The sequence below is a fragment of the Psittacula echo genome, assembly GCF_963264785.1.
Source record: "Psittacula echo genome assembly, chromosome: 9".
Lineage (NCBI taxonomy): Eukaryota > Metazoa > Chordata > Aves > Psittaciformes > Psittacidae > Psittacula > Psittacula echo.
The window spans coordinates 1,695,587-1,714,619 of NC_137745.1; the positions used below are offsets into that span (position 1 = coordinate 1,695,587).

A 19,033-nucleotide genomic window follows, 5' to 3' on the forward strand; every position below is an offset into this window, starting at 1 on the left:
AAGAGAGAGAAACATGAGTAGTGGCGCAGGGGCAGCTCCTCCGTGTAGCCTTGTTGCTGCTTTTCCTTCTCCTCCATCTCCTGCTGTCCTCATGCAGTCCACCCTTTCCTTACCTGACGGGCACTGAGTCCTGCTGCTTTGTGCCCCGTGCCCAGCAAAATACTGTGTGCAGCACAAGATCCTGCAGGAACACTTGCTCTTTCTCTTCTCTTTGCCTACAGCAAAGGTGGTCAGAAGCAGCTCTTCCTCTGGATACTAGAAGTAGCTCTTCCTCTACATACTGATGCTGGGAAGTTGTCTTCCTACCTTTGGTGCTGTTGACCTAATGAGCGAACCAGCAAGCCAGGCTGAGGATTTCTTGTTTTCTTGGGTCATCTTCTCTATGCAAGCCCTCTGCTTTCTGAAGGTAGAAAGCTAACAACCACTGCAGGGCTCTCGGTTCTTCTTCTATGGTGTGAGGGTGCATGCAGTAAGCAGCTGGTGTTGCAGAAGGCATCCCCAAATCACCTTCCTCTTTCTGTTTAGACCTCTGACTTTAGGTCAGATTTAGTGCTGCTCTTACGGATAAATTGGGTAAATGGTAAGTAAGGGAATGTACGTCTACATGAATGCTTAAGCTGCTGCTAAACTGCAGGAAACCTGCCTGTGCTGCCACATCCCTACAGCTCTCTGCAGAATTTAACTGATTTTGAACAATAACCTACAAGTGTGCAAGATTTGGGGGATTACAGCACTTCTTTAAAGAAAATGGGAACTGAAGCAGGTGGATGGGAAAACACTTACAAGAAAAATAAATCCTGTTTGAGTTCACATTGCTTGATATACCGGAATCAAACTTACCTCAAAGGAAACCCATTAAAACACTGTAACACAAGTCATTATAAGAGCTGCCACAAAACCTTAAATTTCCATGGCACATTGTAAGTTTGTTAATAACTAGTGTCATTAGTTTCCATTACTGTGATTTACCTCAGATCACAGAGTATCATTTCTCTGCAAGATACAATTGTCAGCCGTTGTAAATTGAAGTTAGTTAACACATCTGTGTAATTTCCAGGGTGAAAATGAGGACAGTTTGGAAAGCAGTAGGAAGGGAGTTTTTTAATACAAAGCAAACAATTATCAAGCAAAGGGCCAGTGCTTGGCCCTTGGGAAGCCAGTAGCATTTCTTAACACCTACTGCAACAATGACAAGGTATTAATTTGAAAAACAATGAGGACAACATGAATGTGGCAGTAGTCAAGCGTTACACTTTCAAGCAATTTTCAGTATGCCGAGTGTGCCCGTTTCGAGGTGGCATTAAACGGATTGGTTTGTACCCACGCAATTGCAATGGCATCTGTGGAATTAGATTTAACTGATGCTTTTCTGTTCGACACCAGCATTTTCCCTCTGTCCTCTAGTCGAACAGGTCTGTCTTTCTCCTGTCCCCAGACCGGCAGTGGCTCATGGACCACGGGGTGGCCCTCTGCAAAGGCCTGTGAGCTGTGTGGGGCTGGTGTTTGACTTCATTAGAACTGTTGAGGCTGTCAAAGAAGCTGTTGAAATGTGACTTCGTTTCCTGGGCAAGTTGGGGAAACGACTGAAAAATAACCCAGATGAATGATTTCTGCTCTATCCTACACAAAGAACCAGAGCATCTGACTGGCCCCAAGGATGGGAGCAGACTCCACTCCTCCTGCTGTGGATTCTGGGAACTCCTGAAAGGGTCATTTAGCACTGTACTGAGACTACTTCCCTGGAGATGCTTTACTTCCCAGGTATGTAGAGGCTTCAGAGAAGGCCACACTTTTGCCCTAGAACTTACTTAAAACAACTGTTATGTGCTCAAATTCCCGATGACCAAACATTTAAGGCGCACTCAAACAACTACAAATTGCAACTGAAGAATCTCCACGTTTTCTAAGGCTGGATATGAATTCTGAGTCTCTCTTCCTAATGATCTCAATATTCTGTTTCTATTACTCCAAAAGAACAGGATGCCAATCTCTGCACTGGGATAAGCAAGACCTCTTACTGTTCAAGAGTTTGTCTTTTCCATGCCAGGCTCAAGAAACAGTACTTTTTTAGGCAAAGTTTATCTTGGTCTAACAGGATGGAAACACCAAATGCAGATTACGTGGTCCAAGATACCAGATAAATGTATCACCTTGTCATGTGAAAGCATGAAAAGTAATTGTGCCTACATCCAATATACATATATACATTATACATACAGGTCATCAAACTCAACTGAGTTATTCTTCATTTACTCTGCCCAGTCTAACCAGATGCAGGAACTAGTGTGGTGTATTAAGATCTACTTCTTTTATTTCATTTCTAATTGCTCAGGATCTTTCTGCCTGTAAATGTTACAGTAACCCCTCACACCAGCCAGTATTCATATATTACACTTCAACTGCATTTAAATGTAAATTTCTGGCAAGTTAAGTGCTCTGTCTAAGAACGTTAAGGGCTCTTTTCCTTACGAATCAAGGTCTAATTAGAGGAGACGATGTACAGTTTTCCTCTACCAATTACAGGAAAATGGAAGAAATTATTTTCATTAACAATTTCCCAAACACATGTTGCTAGCTCATCACCATCTCCCCAAAGTCATAAAAAAGTCATTTTCCAAAAGAGTAAAATAAACTAACAATTAGAAGAACAAAAATAAAATAGATTAGCTAATGTGTTAGATGTGTGTTGGCTCAGTTCTAACATGTCTGGACCTTTTTGTTTGGAAATTATACTGTATTTGTACAAGTCCAAATGAAGAATTAACAGAATGCACTGCTCCCATTTTTTTTTTATTTTTAATTTTAAATGTGATTCAAGCCAATTGCAGAAATATGGTACCTTTTTGACACCATCTGCAGATTATTGCCTAAACAGCCTTGTAGGTCTCCATGAGAGGGTAACTGCTCATTATTAACATCATGGAGCTATTCTTTCCAGTTCAAATGTTAGAAGTGTGAAGGCCCATGGCTCAGTCTTGGCTGTTAATGCATAATGTGGGTTGCTACACATGCCATAAACCAAAGCATAATGCAAATTACTATGACAGAAGTTGTTTAAATTGTGCTTACAGGTACATCCACGTATTTGGAAGCAGCCTTCACCTGTAAAAGGAACAAGAAGAGAGTTTACACCACCGATACGTTTTCAGGTCTTTGCTTTTTCATTAAGCACCTGTAAGGCCTCCTGCAGCCAAGACTTGGGACAACGCAATGCTGAGCGGGGGAAAATGGGTGATAAAAAACTATGTTTCTCGTCTGAAAGAATAGGCAAGGGTGGTATTTTTGTTGTTGTTTTTTTTGGAGAGGTAACTTTACTGCTGCTACAGCTCTAATAGCAACAGATGAGAGTGTGGGAGTTGTGCTTCTCCCTCTTCTACTTCAGCGAGCGGGGGAAGACGGGGTTCGTAAGTAGACATCGTTATTTTCTTCGGAGGCCTCATTCTCTGCCCGGAGCCACGTGTCTCCAAAGGCAGCGCGTGTCTCTCCATTGGGAACCGCATCCTGGAGCCCTTGGGAGCTCCCCTGGCAGCAGGGGCATGGCGGCATGGTGAAGCTGGCATGCACTGAGGTGGCCATAAGAAAGCACACAAAGGACACTGATTTTGTCCCCTTGACCTTAGTCTTGCCCATGGTGTGCTTCCCCCAGCCTCGTGGCCTGGGATGTTATTTACCTCCTTTTTGTTGGCCTTGATGCTGGCAAGAGAGAAGCGCCCCAAAGCTTTGGTGCTTCCCGGACTCCGAGCAGCTACATCGGTTTCCTATGATTTTCCTACTTTTTAAAAGATGGTGTTGAGGGAGGGTACCAGAGGGTGGACACTGTGGTGTTCTCATAGGGGCTGCAAGACCCCAAATTGACTTTGTCTCTGATTTGCCATATAGCAGGGTGAACAACCCCTGGCATGGGAGGTGGGGTGTCCCCACTGTCAGGGCCAACTCTTCCAACTGAGCAGTGCCCAGCTGGTCAGAGAGACCTTTTTTACCACTGTAGCATAAGGCATAGTGTCTAGAAAGAGTACGGCTGGGATTTTCCACAACACTTCTGCTTTTAATTAGGGTAAGCGTTGCCGGCCATCTTTGTTTGGGTGTAAAAGCTCACCTGCTTTTAAATATTTCTAAAGCTACCATTAAAACAGCCTAAATATAACACGCACACAGTTGCATCTTGGGATGAATAAATTATGTGTCCCGAATGAGAGAATGAATGTATGTGTGAGACAGAATGTGAGAGTGGGTGGAAGCACTCATATGGTGTGTGTGGGGGGTGCATAATTAAGCACAATGAGGCGATACAAAAGACCAGACTGGTGGTAATTGCCGAGGTGAACGCTGCAAGTATTGGCAGCACCCAGGCTGCTGAGCCCGGGGCAAGAGCAGAGGGAAGGGCAGGAGGAGGATGCTGCGAGCCTGACGCTGTGATGTGTTACGGGGTCTGGTTGTCGAAGGGATAGAGGGAGCACATCCCAGCATACGAGTTTATGAAGGAGGGAGCAAAATCACTGCCAAGCCATTGCTCCCTGTGAAGACTGAATATCCCTGGCTATCCAGCTATCCCTGTTCCCAGCCAGCTGGACACCTCGCCCTTTCACTACGTTTATCCTCACAACTTTCTTGGGAGGTAGCAAAGTGCTATCCCTCGCTCCTGCCCAACGGGAGCGGAGGAGCCCCAGCCTCCATGCATGAAGGCAACTGGAGCCCGGCCAATGGCTGCAGCTCCGGAGGAGCAGGCAGTCATGGCACACTCATGCCGGTATGGAGCAGCCACAGGTTGCCCAAGATATCTCCAAACCAGCTCTTCTTTCTAAGCAGCAAAGTTAAACCACCAGCAGGAAAGCATGGAAAACGATGCGGCTTGGCAGCCTGCAGAATTCAAGCCGGGATTTGTGCTTGGGGCTGCACTGTGCCATGCACCTCTGTCTTCAGATATCACACAGGGCATGAAATAATGCAGTGGCACCCCAGGAAACTTGCAATCTGAGCGTGGATTTAGCACTCTTAGGTCCAGCTCAGTGCCACCATCTCAAACCACCTTCTCCAAAGCCAAGAGGCGACAAGAATAACTCAGTCAGCTTCCTGAGATCTGCCCCCTCCACCCACAAAAAGAAAAATAGAGCTGCTTCTCCTGCCCACTCCTCTTTAATCAGAATAATTACTTGTTTTTCTTTAAACTCAGATTTGGCTACATTCAGTGAAATTTCCAAACTGCCGGATGTTGTGTGATTTTTGCTAGGCTGCCGTTTTTCACAAAGTATGTGACTTTGCCATGAAACGTCTCAGTTTACCATACAAATTTTGCACAGAACAAAAATAAGATCTTTTACTTCTGTCTCCCTTGGGTAACATGCAGCCTTTAGTTTTAATTACCATAGGTGTAATTCTCCGCCTACAGAGGCCATCCAGATTCAAGGGAGTTTTAGCATCTGGCATTCCTGTGACTCAGTGGATCTGCACATGCGGATGCCCAGCCAGGGCCTGGGATGCTGCTGCCGAGGTGCACTTAAATGTAGCAGCAAACAGGGAGTGGAGGGGGGGGGAAAAGTCTGGCCAAATTTAGAAGAGTGTTTTCCTCCCAAAGTGCTCTGCAAGGAGAAGTGGCTAGTGAGAATTTATTAGGACAACAGATGCATTAATTTTATCTTGAATTTCGAGGCAAGAATTGGAAATGAGGATATCCTACTAGGTGATAAAACTGTCTGTCACAAGACCCCCGATTACATGTCACTTGCAGAGCGCCTGGAAAACACATGATGAAAGAAGTCAGTGGAAGGGGGTGGGAGACTAATGCTTTCTAGAGCTCAGCGGCTTGGACCATCACACTTTGTTGTATTTGTTCCGACAGGGAAAACGTGGGAGGTGGTGCAAGCATGCTGTAACAAGAGAGAGTTTCTCTATTTATCACTGCAAAGACTAAACACAGCAAATCACATTACTACTGCAGGGAAGGAAGACTATCTAAGCCCTGTACCAAAGGCTGGTCCTCAGCCTCCTCTTGTAGCTGGTGCTGCCCAGTGGCTCCCAGCGAACAAGCTGGGCAAAGCGAGAGGTGTCCTCTGCCTGGAAAGGAGCAATCCTGTTCTTCTGCAGCGTGCCCAGCCTCCCTGCTGGGGCTGAGGGCTCAGCACCTTCCTGGAGACATGCACACACCATGCACAGTAACTATCTGGATGCTGAAGCACATCCCTTCCCAGGGAACTGAAGCTACAGGGATAGGCTCAAAGGCTGTGGGGCTGTTGGAGCAGGACAAACCATTTTGCTGCTGCTGGGGCTGTTAATGGTCAATGTCTGAGGAGCAGCAGAACCCCATGCACCTACACGCTACCTTTTCATGACTGGGCATCCAGAGCCCAAGAGCAGCCAGGGGCTTTGCTCAGCAATTGAAGGGAGCAGCACTCGGCAGTGTAAACAGTAGGATGTGGTGGGAGCAGTGCAGCATCAACCAAGGAACAGCTTGGATTCACGGAGAAGGAAGGGCTTGCACATTACACTGTCTATTCAGGCTGATGCTGGTACTTCCGATGCCTGGAAAGCTGCCGCCTCCACATCCCCTGCTGCTGCTGGCACGCGAGCATCTCCTAACTCTCCACAGCACTGGAATGAGAGAAGGTTCCACCCCAAGGCATCACCTGAGCTCCCCCAAGCAGGGATGAGCAGAGCCCTGGGGCTGTAACCACACAGGGGTTATCCTGGGAGAAGAGCTGCACCACTGGGCAGTGAGTGGGACACCCTCCCTTTCCCTCCTTCTCCGAAGAACAAAGTGCCTCCAGCACACCTGGAATGCCAGGATGCTTAGCTTGAACCCTACGGTGGATTAAATAAACTGCATGCACATAGCTGCCCATGAGCAGGATTTCTTGCCTGTCTTGGTAAGCCTTCCTACATCCAACCCCATTTCCAAACAGATCCTACAAAACTGCCTCAAACTCAGCAAAAAGGGCCCAAGAGTAGCGAGCAACAGACAACTGCAAGTAGCTAAGACAGCTCCTGAATGAGACTTTGAAAGCCTTCTGCCACGCTTGCAAAGAAACACTCGTGTGAACTTCCTGGCATGCATTTTCAGACCTTTGGAAATCAGCTGCTATGCATTTGTCCTAAGAACCTGTCACAACGCTTCTCTGGAATATAGCTCAGACTGCTTAATCCTTGCTGGATACTGAGGCCAATTTTGCATGGATATTGTTTTTGTCCTGAACATTTCTAGGAAGTAAGTAATGTGACAAGTTCTGCCATGTTAGGGAGGAGTGTGGCATTACACAGGCACCTTGAGCTGCGTAATCTCAGGGCACTTCCCCTACCTTGCTCTCTTTTAGAAACACAAAGGCACTCCCTAGATCTCCCTTATTTTGGTTTTCACTACTTAAGATGGTCACTGTTATGTCCAGAAGACTAAGAGGAACATGCTCATCATGCAAAAATGGCAGTGAAGCAGCTTCTTTAGTTAGGGAAATCACATGTACAGTGCAATGATTTGCTTTCATTTTCATACACAACTTCAACAGCATAAACTCCACCAACCCAAATGATGACTGGAGATGGTTTTACTCTGTGCTACAATACAATGGCCTATGCACCTTGGGTGTTGATGTATTGTATACCTACAGGTTGCTTGTCTGTTCATGTGGGGGTTACAGTGTTCAAACACCACAGAATGGCAGAATTATGACATAGCTGATCTAGCCCTGGGAGAGCAGGGGAATACAACTCAGAGTTAAAAATAAAGAAGAAAGGAAACTATAGTCCGTACTTACAGTAAATGACAGGAAAGAAGAAAACAAAGTTCCTTCATCGTATCTAGAGAGTTTGGCCAAGACTCCTTCCAAAATGGTGACAAACTACGAAGACAAAAAATACTGCAATTATTTTTAATCATCGCACAAGGGTGTAAAAATCAGCATCAAAGACACCAACAGAGCTCTGAGCATTGCCAAAGGAACCGACAACCTGTCCCCAGGCACCATGGGCTGGGGCCTGGGAGAAAGAAGCATTGCCTTTTGTGTGTTCTGTGGTCCACCTCTTGCTAGGTGGGTACCATCCCTCGGTGTCATGGGTGATGTTGGGACAGGAGGTGGGAAGGCAGCACAGCCTCTCAGGATGGGGAAGCTGGTGGTTCTTGCTCCCAGTACACAGTGTCAAGCACGCAGCTAGCTGGGTATTCTTGCAGAAGAATTGAACTGGCATATGTTGGTGGATTATGTTTAAAGGTCTCCACTGTATAATAGGGATGACTTGTTCTTAGAAAGTTTGAAAGTAGAGGAAAAAACACCCCATCATCTTTCTCCCTACGTACCAATTGCTCTCTGTGCTAGCACAGCACACCAGACCTACACAACAAACCAAGGGAAATGCTGGCAGCTGAGCTAGAGGAGACGACTCTGATGAAAAACAATTTCCAAACAATTAAACCTGACATTTTGGAATGTATTTCCCACTACTGTCACCTTCAAATTAACTTCTTAGAAGAACATATGGTGATCTTGCACAAGATGAGTTATTTTGTCCACACAACCTTATGCGTAGGAGCGGTGACCGCTTCTCTGTGCCACCCCATCATCTCTGCAGCGGCAATAAGCAGTGTCACCCTCTGACTGCAGCTGCCCCTCAGTACCATGGGGCAATGGTTACTATGGGGTGTTACCCCCGCATTAACTTAACACCCATCCCTTAAAACCACTTCTGGCCCAGGATGGCAATCCTGCTAGCAGCATATTACATCTCACACAGTTCCTAATTGTCAAAGAGTCACCAGGAAAGGACTGGGAGATGTATGATCCTGCCTGTGAGAAACAAGAAGCCAATTCAACATCTTAATGTGTCACATTTTAATGGAAACACACATATTAAAAATGCAATGTTAACAGTGAATCACTTCACCTGAAGCTGAAGGTTACCTTTGCCACTAGGAGTGTTATCATTTCTTTGACGGTTTCCTCAATTAGTTCATCTATTTTTGAATGGTACTGGTGCTGAAGAAAAATAAAAGGGGAGGGGGGGAAATATTAGCATTGATCACAAGCAAGAGCTCTACAGTTGTCAGACTCTTCCCTTGGTAAACCACAATATGCAGTATCAACCTGAAGAATTACACAGCTTATTACCTTGGGCTCCACTATGGCGACCAGTGATTACTTACAGTCATTGGTGAGACCCTGAATTCCGGAGAATCTAACATCAGGTTGTGAAGCATGGGCAAACCCTGCCCTCTTCTGTGTGCCTGCAGCTCCGGGAGCCACACGCAGATGTCAAAGGGGAAGCTTTGCCATCCCTGTGAGCACCAGCAGCCAGTGCTCCTAGAGACCCTGAAATCCTTTTGCTTCAGTTCTGTGGGCATTACCCTGCTCTTTGGCACACGGATCGCACCCGCCAATGAGATATGCCTGCTGCTGGAGGGAACGGGCAGCCCGTGCCTAGGGCACCACAAACCACACAGCTGCTGGGAGGCGGGTGGGGAGGACAAGAAGATAGGCGGAGAGAGCTGGGGTTGTTCAGCCTGGAGAAGAAAAGGCTCCAGGGAGACCTTAGGGCAGCTCCCAGTGCCTAAAGGGGCTACAGGAAACCTAGAGAGGGCCTTTGGACAAGGGCAGGTAGTGATAGGACAAGGGGGAACGGGTTTAAACTGGAAAAACATAGATTTACATTAGATGTAAGGAAGAAATTCCTCACTAGGAGGGTGCTGAGGACCCAGCACAGGTTGCCCAGAGAAGCTGTGGCTGCCCCGTCCCTGGCAGTGTTCAAGGCCAGGTTGGACACAGGGGCTTGGAGCAACCTGCTCCAGTGGAAGGAGTCCCTGCCCGTGGTAGGGGCTGGAACTGGAGGAGCTTTAAGGTTCCTTCCAACCCAAACCAGTCTGGGATTTGCTCCATCAGGGGAGCTTGCAGTGTGTTAAACCCCCAGGAATGATGTTACACTCTTCCCATCTACTGCAGCAGAACCGGTTGAACACACTGGGCTCAGCAAGCACATGGCTCAAATTAAGCACTCATTTAAATGCTTTGCTCAGTGACTATAAGATAGATCTAAAAAACACCCAACAAACCAAGATGAGCCTTTCTGTCCCATGCAGAAGCCATCACACAGTGCAGCCCTGAGCCCTGGCTGTCAGCAGATCCCATGGCACCAGCTCAGGACTGGCTGACCTACACCAGTGCCTGCAGCATCAGTGTTTCTGCATCTTCAACCCAATTTCTGCACATGCCAAACCTTGCTTAGCTTGGGAGCTCTGATGCAATCAGCTGCAATATGGTTAGAATAGGTACTAAAATACAGTCTCCTACTAATTTAGAAAAGACCTGTTTCCAATACAAGATTTAATTAGTGAAAACATACAGTATATTCTTATTTTCAATGGACTGAGAAAATACTGATTATGACTGCTTTCCAACACAAAACATTTGATTTTTCAGTCAAACATTTCAAGCACTGGTGCTAGTCACTATATTCATTACCACTTGGCATTAATATTGTTTTAAAATGTTAACATCAAATCACATTGAAAGAGACAAATCTGCTTTAAATACTAATCAGACTTTGGGAAGGAAGACTGCGAGGGCTTTACAAATGCTAGATGTTGGTGTCAGTGTCTGATTGTAATCTCTGAACTGCTCTACACTTCAGGGATTTTTTCCTATGACATTAACATTAATAAAGGAACTTGGACAAAAGAAAAGTTGGACACACTTACCCACTCTTTAGCAAACTTTTCAGGTGATTTGGAACAGAAATAAAGAGGAAAGGGCAAAAGACAGGAAAAAGAACATATGAAGAGAAACTATAAATAAACCAAAGTCTTTTAAATAAAGAGATGCATGAGAACAACTGCATCATGCATAGAAACAATAAGCAATGGAAAATGAAACATGATCAAAACCTGCTTTCACTGAAACACCAGAGATTGTTACCTGTAGTATTTGCAGGCAGTAAAGCCTGCAGGGACTCGACTGTACCTAACTGCTGACAGTCTCTTATGGTTTCGTTTTGCTCCAGAGAGGAAGGCTGTCAACAGGCAGGTTCAGCATCAGGGCAACTGCACATCCTTCTCCAGGACGGATGCGCTGAGGGGTGCGCACTGCTGCAGGGGTTACACGGTGAGGCACATCCCAGGCAAAGTCCTGGCTGGGTACACTCACAGCATCACCTATGAGGGAGGACAGGCTGGCATTGCCACACCACAGGCTGTGATCCGCTGAGTCCACCCCGAGGTACAAACATACATGAGCAAGCAATATTTGCATTTGCAGTTCCCATTTCCATGTCCTGCTTTGCACATCAAGATATATATGAGTCCCTTATGGGATCATAGTTATGATTAATCTGTTAACTAACAGATTAACTAACACGGCTAGCTCTTGTCAGCTCCTGGGATTGACCTGGCCATTCCCAGCATAGCTGCAGATGTAGCTGCAGGGTGACAGGGACCTGTAACAGCTGGGTACACGTAGGAGCTGCTGATGTCCTTGGCATACACAGCCAGAACCTCCTATGGGAGCTGAAGAAGGGGTTGTGCATATGTTGGGGGTGTCTTCCCCATGACATTTGCCTTCTGCAACTAGATTTTCTGCGTGTGCATAAGGATTTAGCTAACTGCTTTCATCGGGTAAGTCATGACTTTTAACTCAAAAATGGCCAGCCACACGCAAAACAATACACTGTGAAATGCACCCACTGATGCATTTCCAATTCAAACCTTGTTTAAAAAGCAAGTAAGAGCCCTGGTGGAATAAAACCGCAGCTCTGAGAGCAGGAAAGGACCCTGTGTACACACCAAGGACTCTGATCGCTCGTTCCATGCCCATGGCAGGGGGGTTGGAACTGGATGATCTTAAGGTCCTTTCCAACCCTAACTATTCCGTGATTCTATGATTCCCATCGCAGCCGCAATCCCTGGGGTCTGCACAGACCTGGTGGGGGGCCAGGACCATGCAGAATAGGACCCGTGAGGCTGTGGGTCCTGCCCTGGGCAGCCACAGTGATGTGCACCCTGTGCTACTCGTGCTGCAGCTCCATTTCCACCTCGGGAAGATGAGACTGAGCCAGGATGGGGTTGGAGAAGGCGGCGGTTTGGAAAATAAGTGCCTGGTGCTGCTTTCACAGGCGCCTGGCTCGTAAACCAGCATTTCTAACAGCTCCTTCTACATTTCTTATGGAAACGCTCGAGGTTAAAGATCACATATCTGGTTTACTTTACCCAGCGCAGCCCCCGCTTTCGATAGAGTTCATCGCAGCTTTCTATTAGCTCAATTATTACAATCCGTAATCAGCGCACTACAATGATTCAAGTTGACTTTATGTGATGAGTATCTTGCCTTGTCATGTAACAGATTGTGTGTACGTTGTATTTCTCTAAGGACCATCTGACCTTAGATATTAAATAGAAACATACTAGACCAACTGAGAAACATTTAATACATACATTTATCCCCTTAGATGTATTAAAAATTCAGAGGAAAAATAAATATTTAAGATGGTAAAGTATGTTTACCAAATGTTTTAACAGCTGCCTTTAGAGACAAGGAAATGGAAATGAAATGATGGGTGTTTGTTTCACAGGGTAATGCTCGCAAAATGCATTCAAGTATCTGTTAAAGTGAGTGCAACTGAAGGTAGTCTGAAAGGGAAGGACATTGGGATGGGAGGGAAACCACAGGAGAGAGGTCAAATAATGTGTTGAGAGAGTCTCTGCCCACGTCGAGCTTGAACTGTCAGAAAAATAAGGGGTTTGTTTCTAACAAAACTGTTCCCCAGTGGGTCTGGGCAGACTCCCCAGCCTGAACACCACGGTGGGCAGTGAGCCCTTTCGGCTGCTTCTAAGCTGTCTGCAAAGGGACCATGTATCTGAGAGCCACGTGCCAGCAGCGGCACTGACGGAGTGTCCCATCAGCGGGTTGTGTCTGTCCACCCCTCCCCAGTCACTAGATGGGGGGACAGGGACTCAACAATGCACAGACACAGCTCCCAAATTACGGAGGAATACGCAAGCTCCAAACCTGGTTTTTCATCCCTCTCCTGTCTGACTCATCCGAACTGGAAGAGGCAAGGTGACAGTTTGTTTTCCCCTCCCAACAGCAGATCTATATCTTAACTCTTAACCCCTATCTCAATACCCCTACATCTTAACTCTTAACCCCCATCTGAGTACAACCATCTCAGCACATAGGCTTAGCTTTAAGAAGAGGAGATGGAGATAGCCAAAGTATGGAGTGGCACAAGCGAATGGAGGGGGAGGTAGTGACACTCATTAAAACAAAGAAAAGAAAAAGGAAGGGTGTATAAAATACTGCAGCCCTAAACGGTAACTTATGCACCGATAATTTACATCTGCCTTACAGGTCTATTAGTTCAGCTATCTGTTAAAAAACTCGTGCCCCAGCAACTGCTGCTTCTGCAGGAGTTAGGCTGTCTCCAAACTGCTGTACCCAACACCTTCTTGGAGCGGCACAGGCAGATTTACAGAGCTAATCCCTGCTGCAGCTGAGAACAGCAGAGAAACAACCTCGCTGCTGCCCGGTCCCCTCTCACTTGCAGTTTGACTCAGGCCAAATGTGCATTGTGACTGATGTGCTCAAAATTTGGAGGAAACCAACAAGCACAAAGCATCACAAGTCAGCATGGGAAGGTGCAGTGAGTGCCTGGGCACACTACATCCAGACACAGCTGATGGTATAAGTTTCATGCCATCTGAGTACTTAACCTGACACTTTTATGAATGCAATGAGCTTGCTCTGTCATGTTATCAGAGTCTGCTTGACCTCCAAAATGCCTCTGTCCCCAGGGACTATGCTGGTATAATGCACAAGGGTTTGATCCTGGTTTGCGGTGGAGAGCATCACAACCATAGCCTTTCCTGGCTGATGGGGACAGCTGGGGCAGATGCTGCAGCATCTGCAGGCTGAGGGATTTGGGGAGATAAAATGGGTATGAATGCAGAACAGAAAATGGCAGAGAAGTTCATGTCTTGGCTTGAACAAGAAAAGCCCATTCAAGGTCTGCCTGAGCACACTTGGAGGACAGGGAAGAACCTGATGATGAGCGGCATGAAACCTCTCCTGCAAGGCGACTGTCACAAATAAAATGCTGTAATTGGAACACGTATAAGAAAAATAAGAAGAACAGCTGAAATGTGATCCAAACACCACTGATATCAGAGCGAGGATCCCTGCTGCACCCAAGGGTCTTTGGAGCAGGTCCTCTCAGAGCAACAGGGAGAGGTAAACAGCAAAAAAACCCCCCAAACCAACTTGCAATGATTCAGTGCAAAATCTGACCACGGGAAGTTTAGTGAAAGGGCTTATCCAGGAAGTGCTGACAAGCAGCAGGATGGGAGAGCCACGCAGTATTTGTCGATTTATTCTAGACTGATAAATGAATATTTAATTTGGCTTGAAGCCACTGCAGCAGAATTACCATTACGATGCATTTAATCTAGCCCAATTTACCACATTTTTCTAATTCATAGATCAATTCACAGAAACTTCAATCTGCAACTATGGCTGCAGAAGACAAAAATTATCAGCAATTAATTCAAACAGGTTTCTTGTTTGGAAACTTGAGCCATTAAGAACCTGGAAATCCGGGATCATCAAGCGTGCTGATTAAAGCCAATACTCCAGGAAGTCAGAGCAGTTGGAATTTCAGTCTACTTTTGGAACTTATCTATTTTGGTGTTGTGTCGGGTTTGTTTTTTTCATTACAAGCATCACAGCAACAACTTGGCACTTCTGTTTTCCTTATGTTTGCCTACAGAAAATAGATACATACAGAAAGTGCTGATACCTGGCTCCAAGGTGTGGTTAATGACTCAATCTATACGGTCATCATGCATCAAATAACCTTAAGAGATACCTTATGGATACCACAGTCCTTCAAAAAAGCCATTCCTAAGTGATGGGGATTCTGAATGTTTATGTTCATTAGATTTATTTGAGAGCAACCCCCTGCATCTTCATCTGCACACTCTATATGGAAGGGCAAATCCACAACTGATATAACAGGTCCAAAACCAGCACAACAGGAGATAGGAAATTTCATAGCATTGCCTTTAAAAGCTGTGAAAGAAAGAACCTGTATTTTTACCTCTTGGCCCATTTCCATACTGCAAAGCTTTGTTGACTGAGCTTTGGCATCCACCATGACATTAAACATGGTGCATATTGATTGAGGGACTCGGAAATCTGTTGATCGGCTGGTTTTCTGCAGCTTTACTTCAAATGCAATCCTGGTTCTGTTAAGGAAAAGTGGAAAAAGACATTTCAGTTGCTTTTAAACATACTGAAGCTAATAAGAATAACGTGAAACAACACTGAGAAGAGTTTGAGAAACCAGAAAGCTGAACGCTACTGGGAGTGCTACAGTGCAATTATTACAAACACGCTTTAGCAAAAAGGATTTTCTAGTTTAAAAAGAAACCCACTCTCCAGAATACACCCTATTTATAAAACGTGCAACGGTTTCAGGGTAACTATGACTCTCTCGTGCTTGATAAACGGTGTGATGATGTTACAAACAGCAGTGTCAATGTACACCTATAACTTGGTTGCATTGGCTGATTTATAACCACAGATAAACAGCAAGCCTGACACATTAAAGGAAGCTGCCATTGCTCCATTATATCAATTACAAGTAACAGAAACGCACTCATTACTTAACTGAAATCATAGGATTTTTAGGTCTACATGATTGTATTTGCTGGCTGAAAGTTCCTAATTGTCTCGTAAGTTCATGGAAGTGATTTCCCTGATCATACTCACCAGCATATGGCTGCAAAATGTGCACGGGCGCAGTCACGCAGGTATGAACCCAGGCATCGCACCAGTCTGCACCTCACTGCTCTCCTGAGGTTCCACTAAGCTCAAATTTGACATCCCTGGCAGTCACAACCCATGTTACACCAAGAGCTTTGTCAGGCCAAAGACTACAGAACTTAACCCCATGTCATATTTTAAAATACCAAAGCATTTGTGACTCTAACATGTGGAATACTCTGTAGCACAGCGGGCACTGCCTTGCCTTTCTTCGGAGCCCTTCTACAGATTTCAGATGTACTTCACTAACCTAGCCTAAAACAGAACAATTACCACATCAGACAGAATCTGCCGACAAATTAACTTAGGAGCTTCAGTTTAGAAATAACAAATAATATCAGCTGCAGCTCAGGAATAACTCTGATCTTGAATGATCCCCCAAGGTTTATGCAAATGAAAACTCATTTACAAATGTAAAACTCCCATTCTTGGGATCAGATCTGAGCTGGTACATAGGTCCTTCTGCCTGGATTTATTAGCAAAAGAGACCTCCCTGGCAAGGGCTGCTTTCCTGACAGCACCAAAATACAACCAAGCGCGGAAGGCAGAGTGGCTCCTCCATGGTATTCAACAGTTCAGAGACAGACGTGCAGAAAAATGTTGTGTCAAACTGAAATTGCTAAAGAAACCTTAGCCAGGCCCTGTTTGCAGGTGATATAAATAGGGAAGGCAGCATATTGGTTTACATCAGCAGTGGCATTTGAACTGATTTAATTACCAGTGCCAGATTTAGCCTGGACTCGGGGACTAGAATCTTGATAATTACTGAAAGGACCCAAAGTGACTGGGATTTTCCATCTCCTCGCAGAGATGAGCATGTTCCTACTTACTTATGCTCAGAACCATTATATATAGTCATACCACTACAAGCTGGGCCAGGTTTTTACAGAGGGGCAACATATTTGTAGAAAGGTTGAAGCAGTTGGGGAAAAAAAACCAACCAGATTTCAGGCACAAAAGCCCTTCTTCAGATGTACCTGGAAACTTGCTTGTTTTTCCCAGTTATCTCAGCTGAGCTATCCTGGTCCCATTTCTATAGATCATCACAGCTAGAAGGTGACTTGGCTCCCATTTAAAAAAAGAAAGATAAAGTAAGTGTTTTGCTGGTGGTGCCGGGAGCAGAGCAGAGCTCCAGCACTAGGTTTGCTCCTAAACGATGGTCTGACAACCAAAGGACAACTGAAGCGCAGCTTTTGGGCCAGCCAAAGGATTAAAGATGAGTTGCTGCAAGAAACGGGGATTTGTTCGATGTCAAAGACATCATGACCATCTTACTGCACTTAAAATGCAATGGGGTTTACTCCAGAAGGGGGAAAAAGCAAGCCTTGGCATGTTTGGCTTTGGCAGGCAAGTCTCCTGCCTACATCTTGGGGACCAAAGGGCCTATGGTGACATTGTACATCCAGACCGTGAGGAACATGTGAACAATAAATGCCGTGCTCGCACTTGCAGAAGGGCCAGGCAACTGTGGTATGGAACAGCCACATCACACATCACAGCTAATATTAGCATGTACCAGCTGTATTTGGCACTTGTTTTAACTTTGGTTTGTCTCTTTGTCTATTAATTTCTGCACAATGGAATGCAAAGTTAATTTCTTCCTCCTGCCTCACCACCTCTGATGCCAAATGGACATGAATTACTGTGGTTGGTTTTTCATGGATCTATGTTTTTTAGGTGGCTGTTGGGATCTTACTCAGGACTATGCCTTTAGCACTTAATCTTGTTGATGACAAACTGCATTTACAAAGACTCGACATCATGTGTGGCACTGAAAATAAGTTAACAACCTATAAAACTTAAAAAAATGGGCGATGTATTGCCTTAGTGTGAATACATACTCTCCAGAGTTTCAACAGAGAAGTGCTTGTGCTTGGGAGAGTCCACAACTGAGGGCAGTAGGGTGGTTTTCCACCATGTTTGTGCTGGGCAGAGATGAGCTGGGTTCACTAATAAATGGTGGTTGAAGTGAAGCTTCATTGATAATAAGACAGAAAATGCCCCATCCCTGGCAATGTTGAAGGCCAGGTTGGAGGGGGCTTGGAGTAACCTGGTCTAGTGGCAAGCGGGGGCAGGGGGTTGGAACTGGATGAGCTTTAATGTCCCTTCCAACGCAAACCATTCTGTGATTCTATGATTCTACAACCGCATCCTGTGAGCTCCTATGAGAAACATGACTGGTTTGCTCATGGTCACGTACCTTTTCACGCAGGACTCGATCATGTCACTCGCCATAAGCTTCAAGCGTTGCTCTAAGTGTTTTCCAAACTCTTCCTCAGGCCAGTGCAAATCCCGAATGAAGGTCTGTAGGGCATCGAGTTTCCAGAACAGATCTTCTGAGGTGCCTGATCCATTGCTGGCAGGGCAAAATGAGAACAAAAGTCACAAGTGGCATCAGGCATTTTGTAACCTGATGTGGAGACCACTCCTGCAACAAGTGTAGAGCAGACAGTAGTTCTATACACACGACAACGCTGGTAATCTCCACCATCAGGGTTTTGAGTTTTACCATACAGTTGCCTAATCTACCTTGCTGTCATCACCCACAAAACTTTCCAGACCAGATGAGTAAGACAAAGTTATGGGTTACACATATTTAACAGGAATAACGTGTGTATGGTAAAAATCAGCCTTAGTTAATAACCACATTAATGTATGTGATTATTAAGAGTTAAGGCCAGAAACTGGTAGAAAATCCTTGGTCAATAATAACTGCCATACTAGACTGTATGCAGTTATTAAGATACAGGGTTTCATGCAATTCTCCCCCCTCTGAATTACATCTTGAGCTTGCCTTGTCCCCTCCCAATGAGAGCCCCATTTCCAGATAAGGGACAGTGCTAACAAGTGGTGAGCGAGGACACGCTTTATCTCTTGAACAGCTGAAAAGAAATCAGGGTAAGTCAATTGAGCTAAGGGCACTAGACATCTCATAGCCAGGAGTTTTGGCAGGATTGACTGCTGCACCTTTTCACAGATCTGCCTCTTGCAAAGGCATTTATAAGACAACAAATTTCTATTATTACTTTTTTAAATTTATTTTGTAACATCTTTGGTCTGTCACAAAACTCTGATTTTCTCTCCCAAGCATATATTCTGGTACGCACACCCCTGCCCAGATGGAAGTCTTTGGTCCTGCAGTGTGTAGCTACACCGGCTCTTTTCACAGTATAATTATATCTCAAACCTCCACTTACAGAATAAAAATACAGAACTGGATTGTGCTCTGTTTGTACAGAGAAATT

General features: G+C 45.3%; 1 protein-coding gene across 8 annotated transcripts in view; it reads right to left on the reverse strand.

The window, feature by feature from the left end:
- The window catches only part of CADPS (calcium dependent secretion activator), a gene marked incomplete at its 5' end in the record, with an annotated part of 213,435 nt that overhangs the window by 21,487 nt on the left and 172,915 nt on the right, over nucleotides 1-19,033 (reverse strand). For 7 of the 8 annotated variants that reach the window (XM_080625195.1, XM_080625194.1, XM_080625190.1 and 4 more), the window contains 5 exons: nucleotides 3,070-3,102; nucleotides 7,743-7,826; nucleotides 8,883-8,957; nucleotides 15,061-15,208; nucleotides 17,989-18,144. In XM_080625195.1, the coding sequence (XP_080481321.1) occupies nucleotides 3,070-3,102; nucleotides 7,743-7,826; nucleotides 8,883-8,957; nucleotides 15,061-15,208; nucleotides 17,989-18,144 (496 nt within the window). Of the gene's footprint in view, nucleotides 1-3,069; nucleotides 3,103-7,742; nucleotides 7,827-8,882; nucleotides 8,958-10,672; nucleotides 10,688-15,060; nucleotides 15,209-17,988; nucleotides 18,145-19,033 lie in introns of all 8 variants that reach the window. The other variant, XM_080625193.1, reaches the window with a different exon arrangement.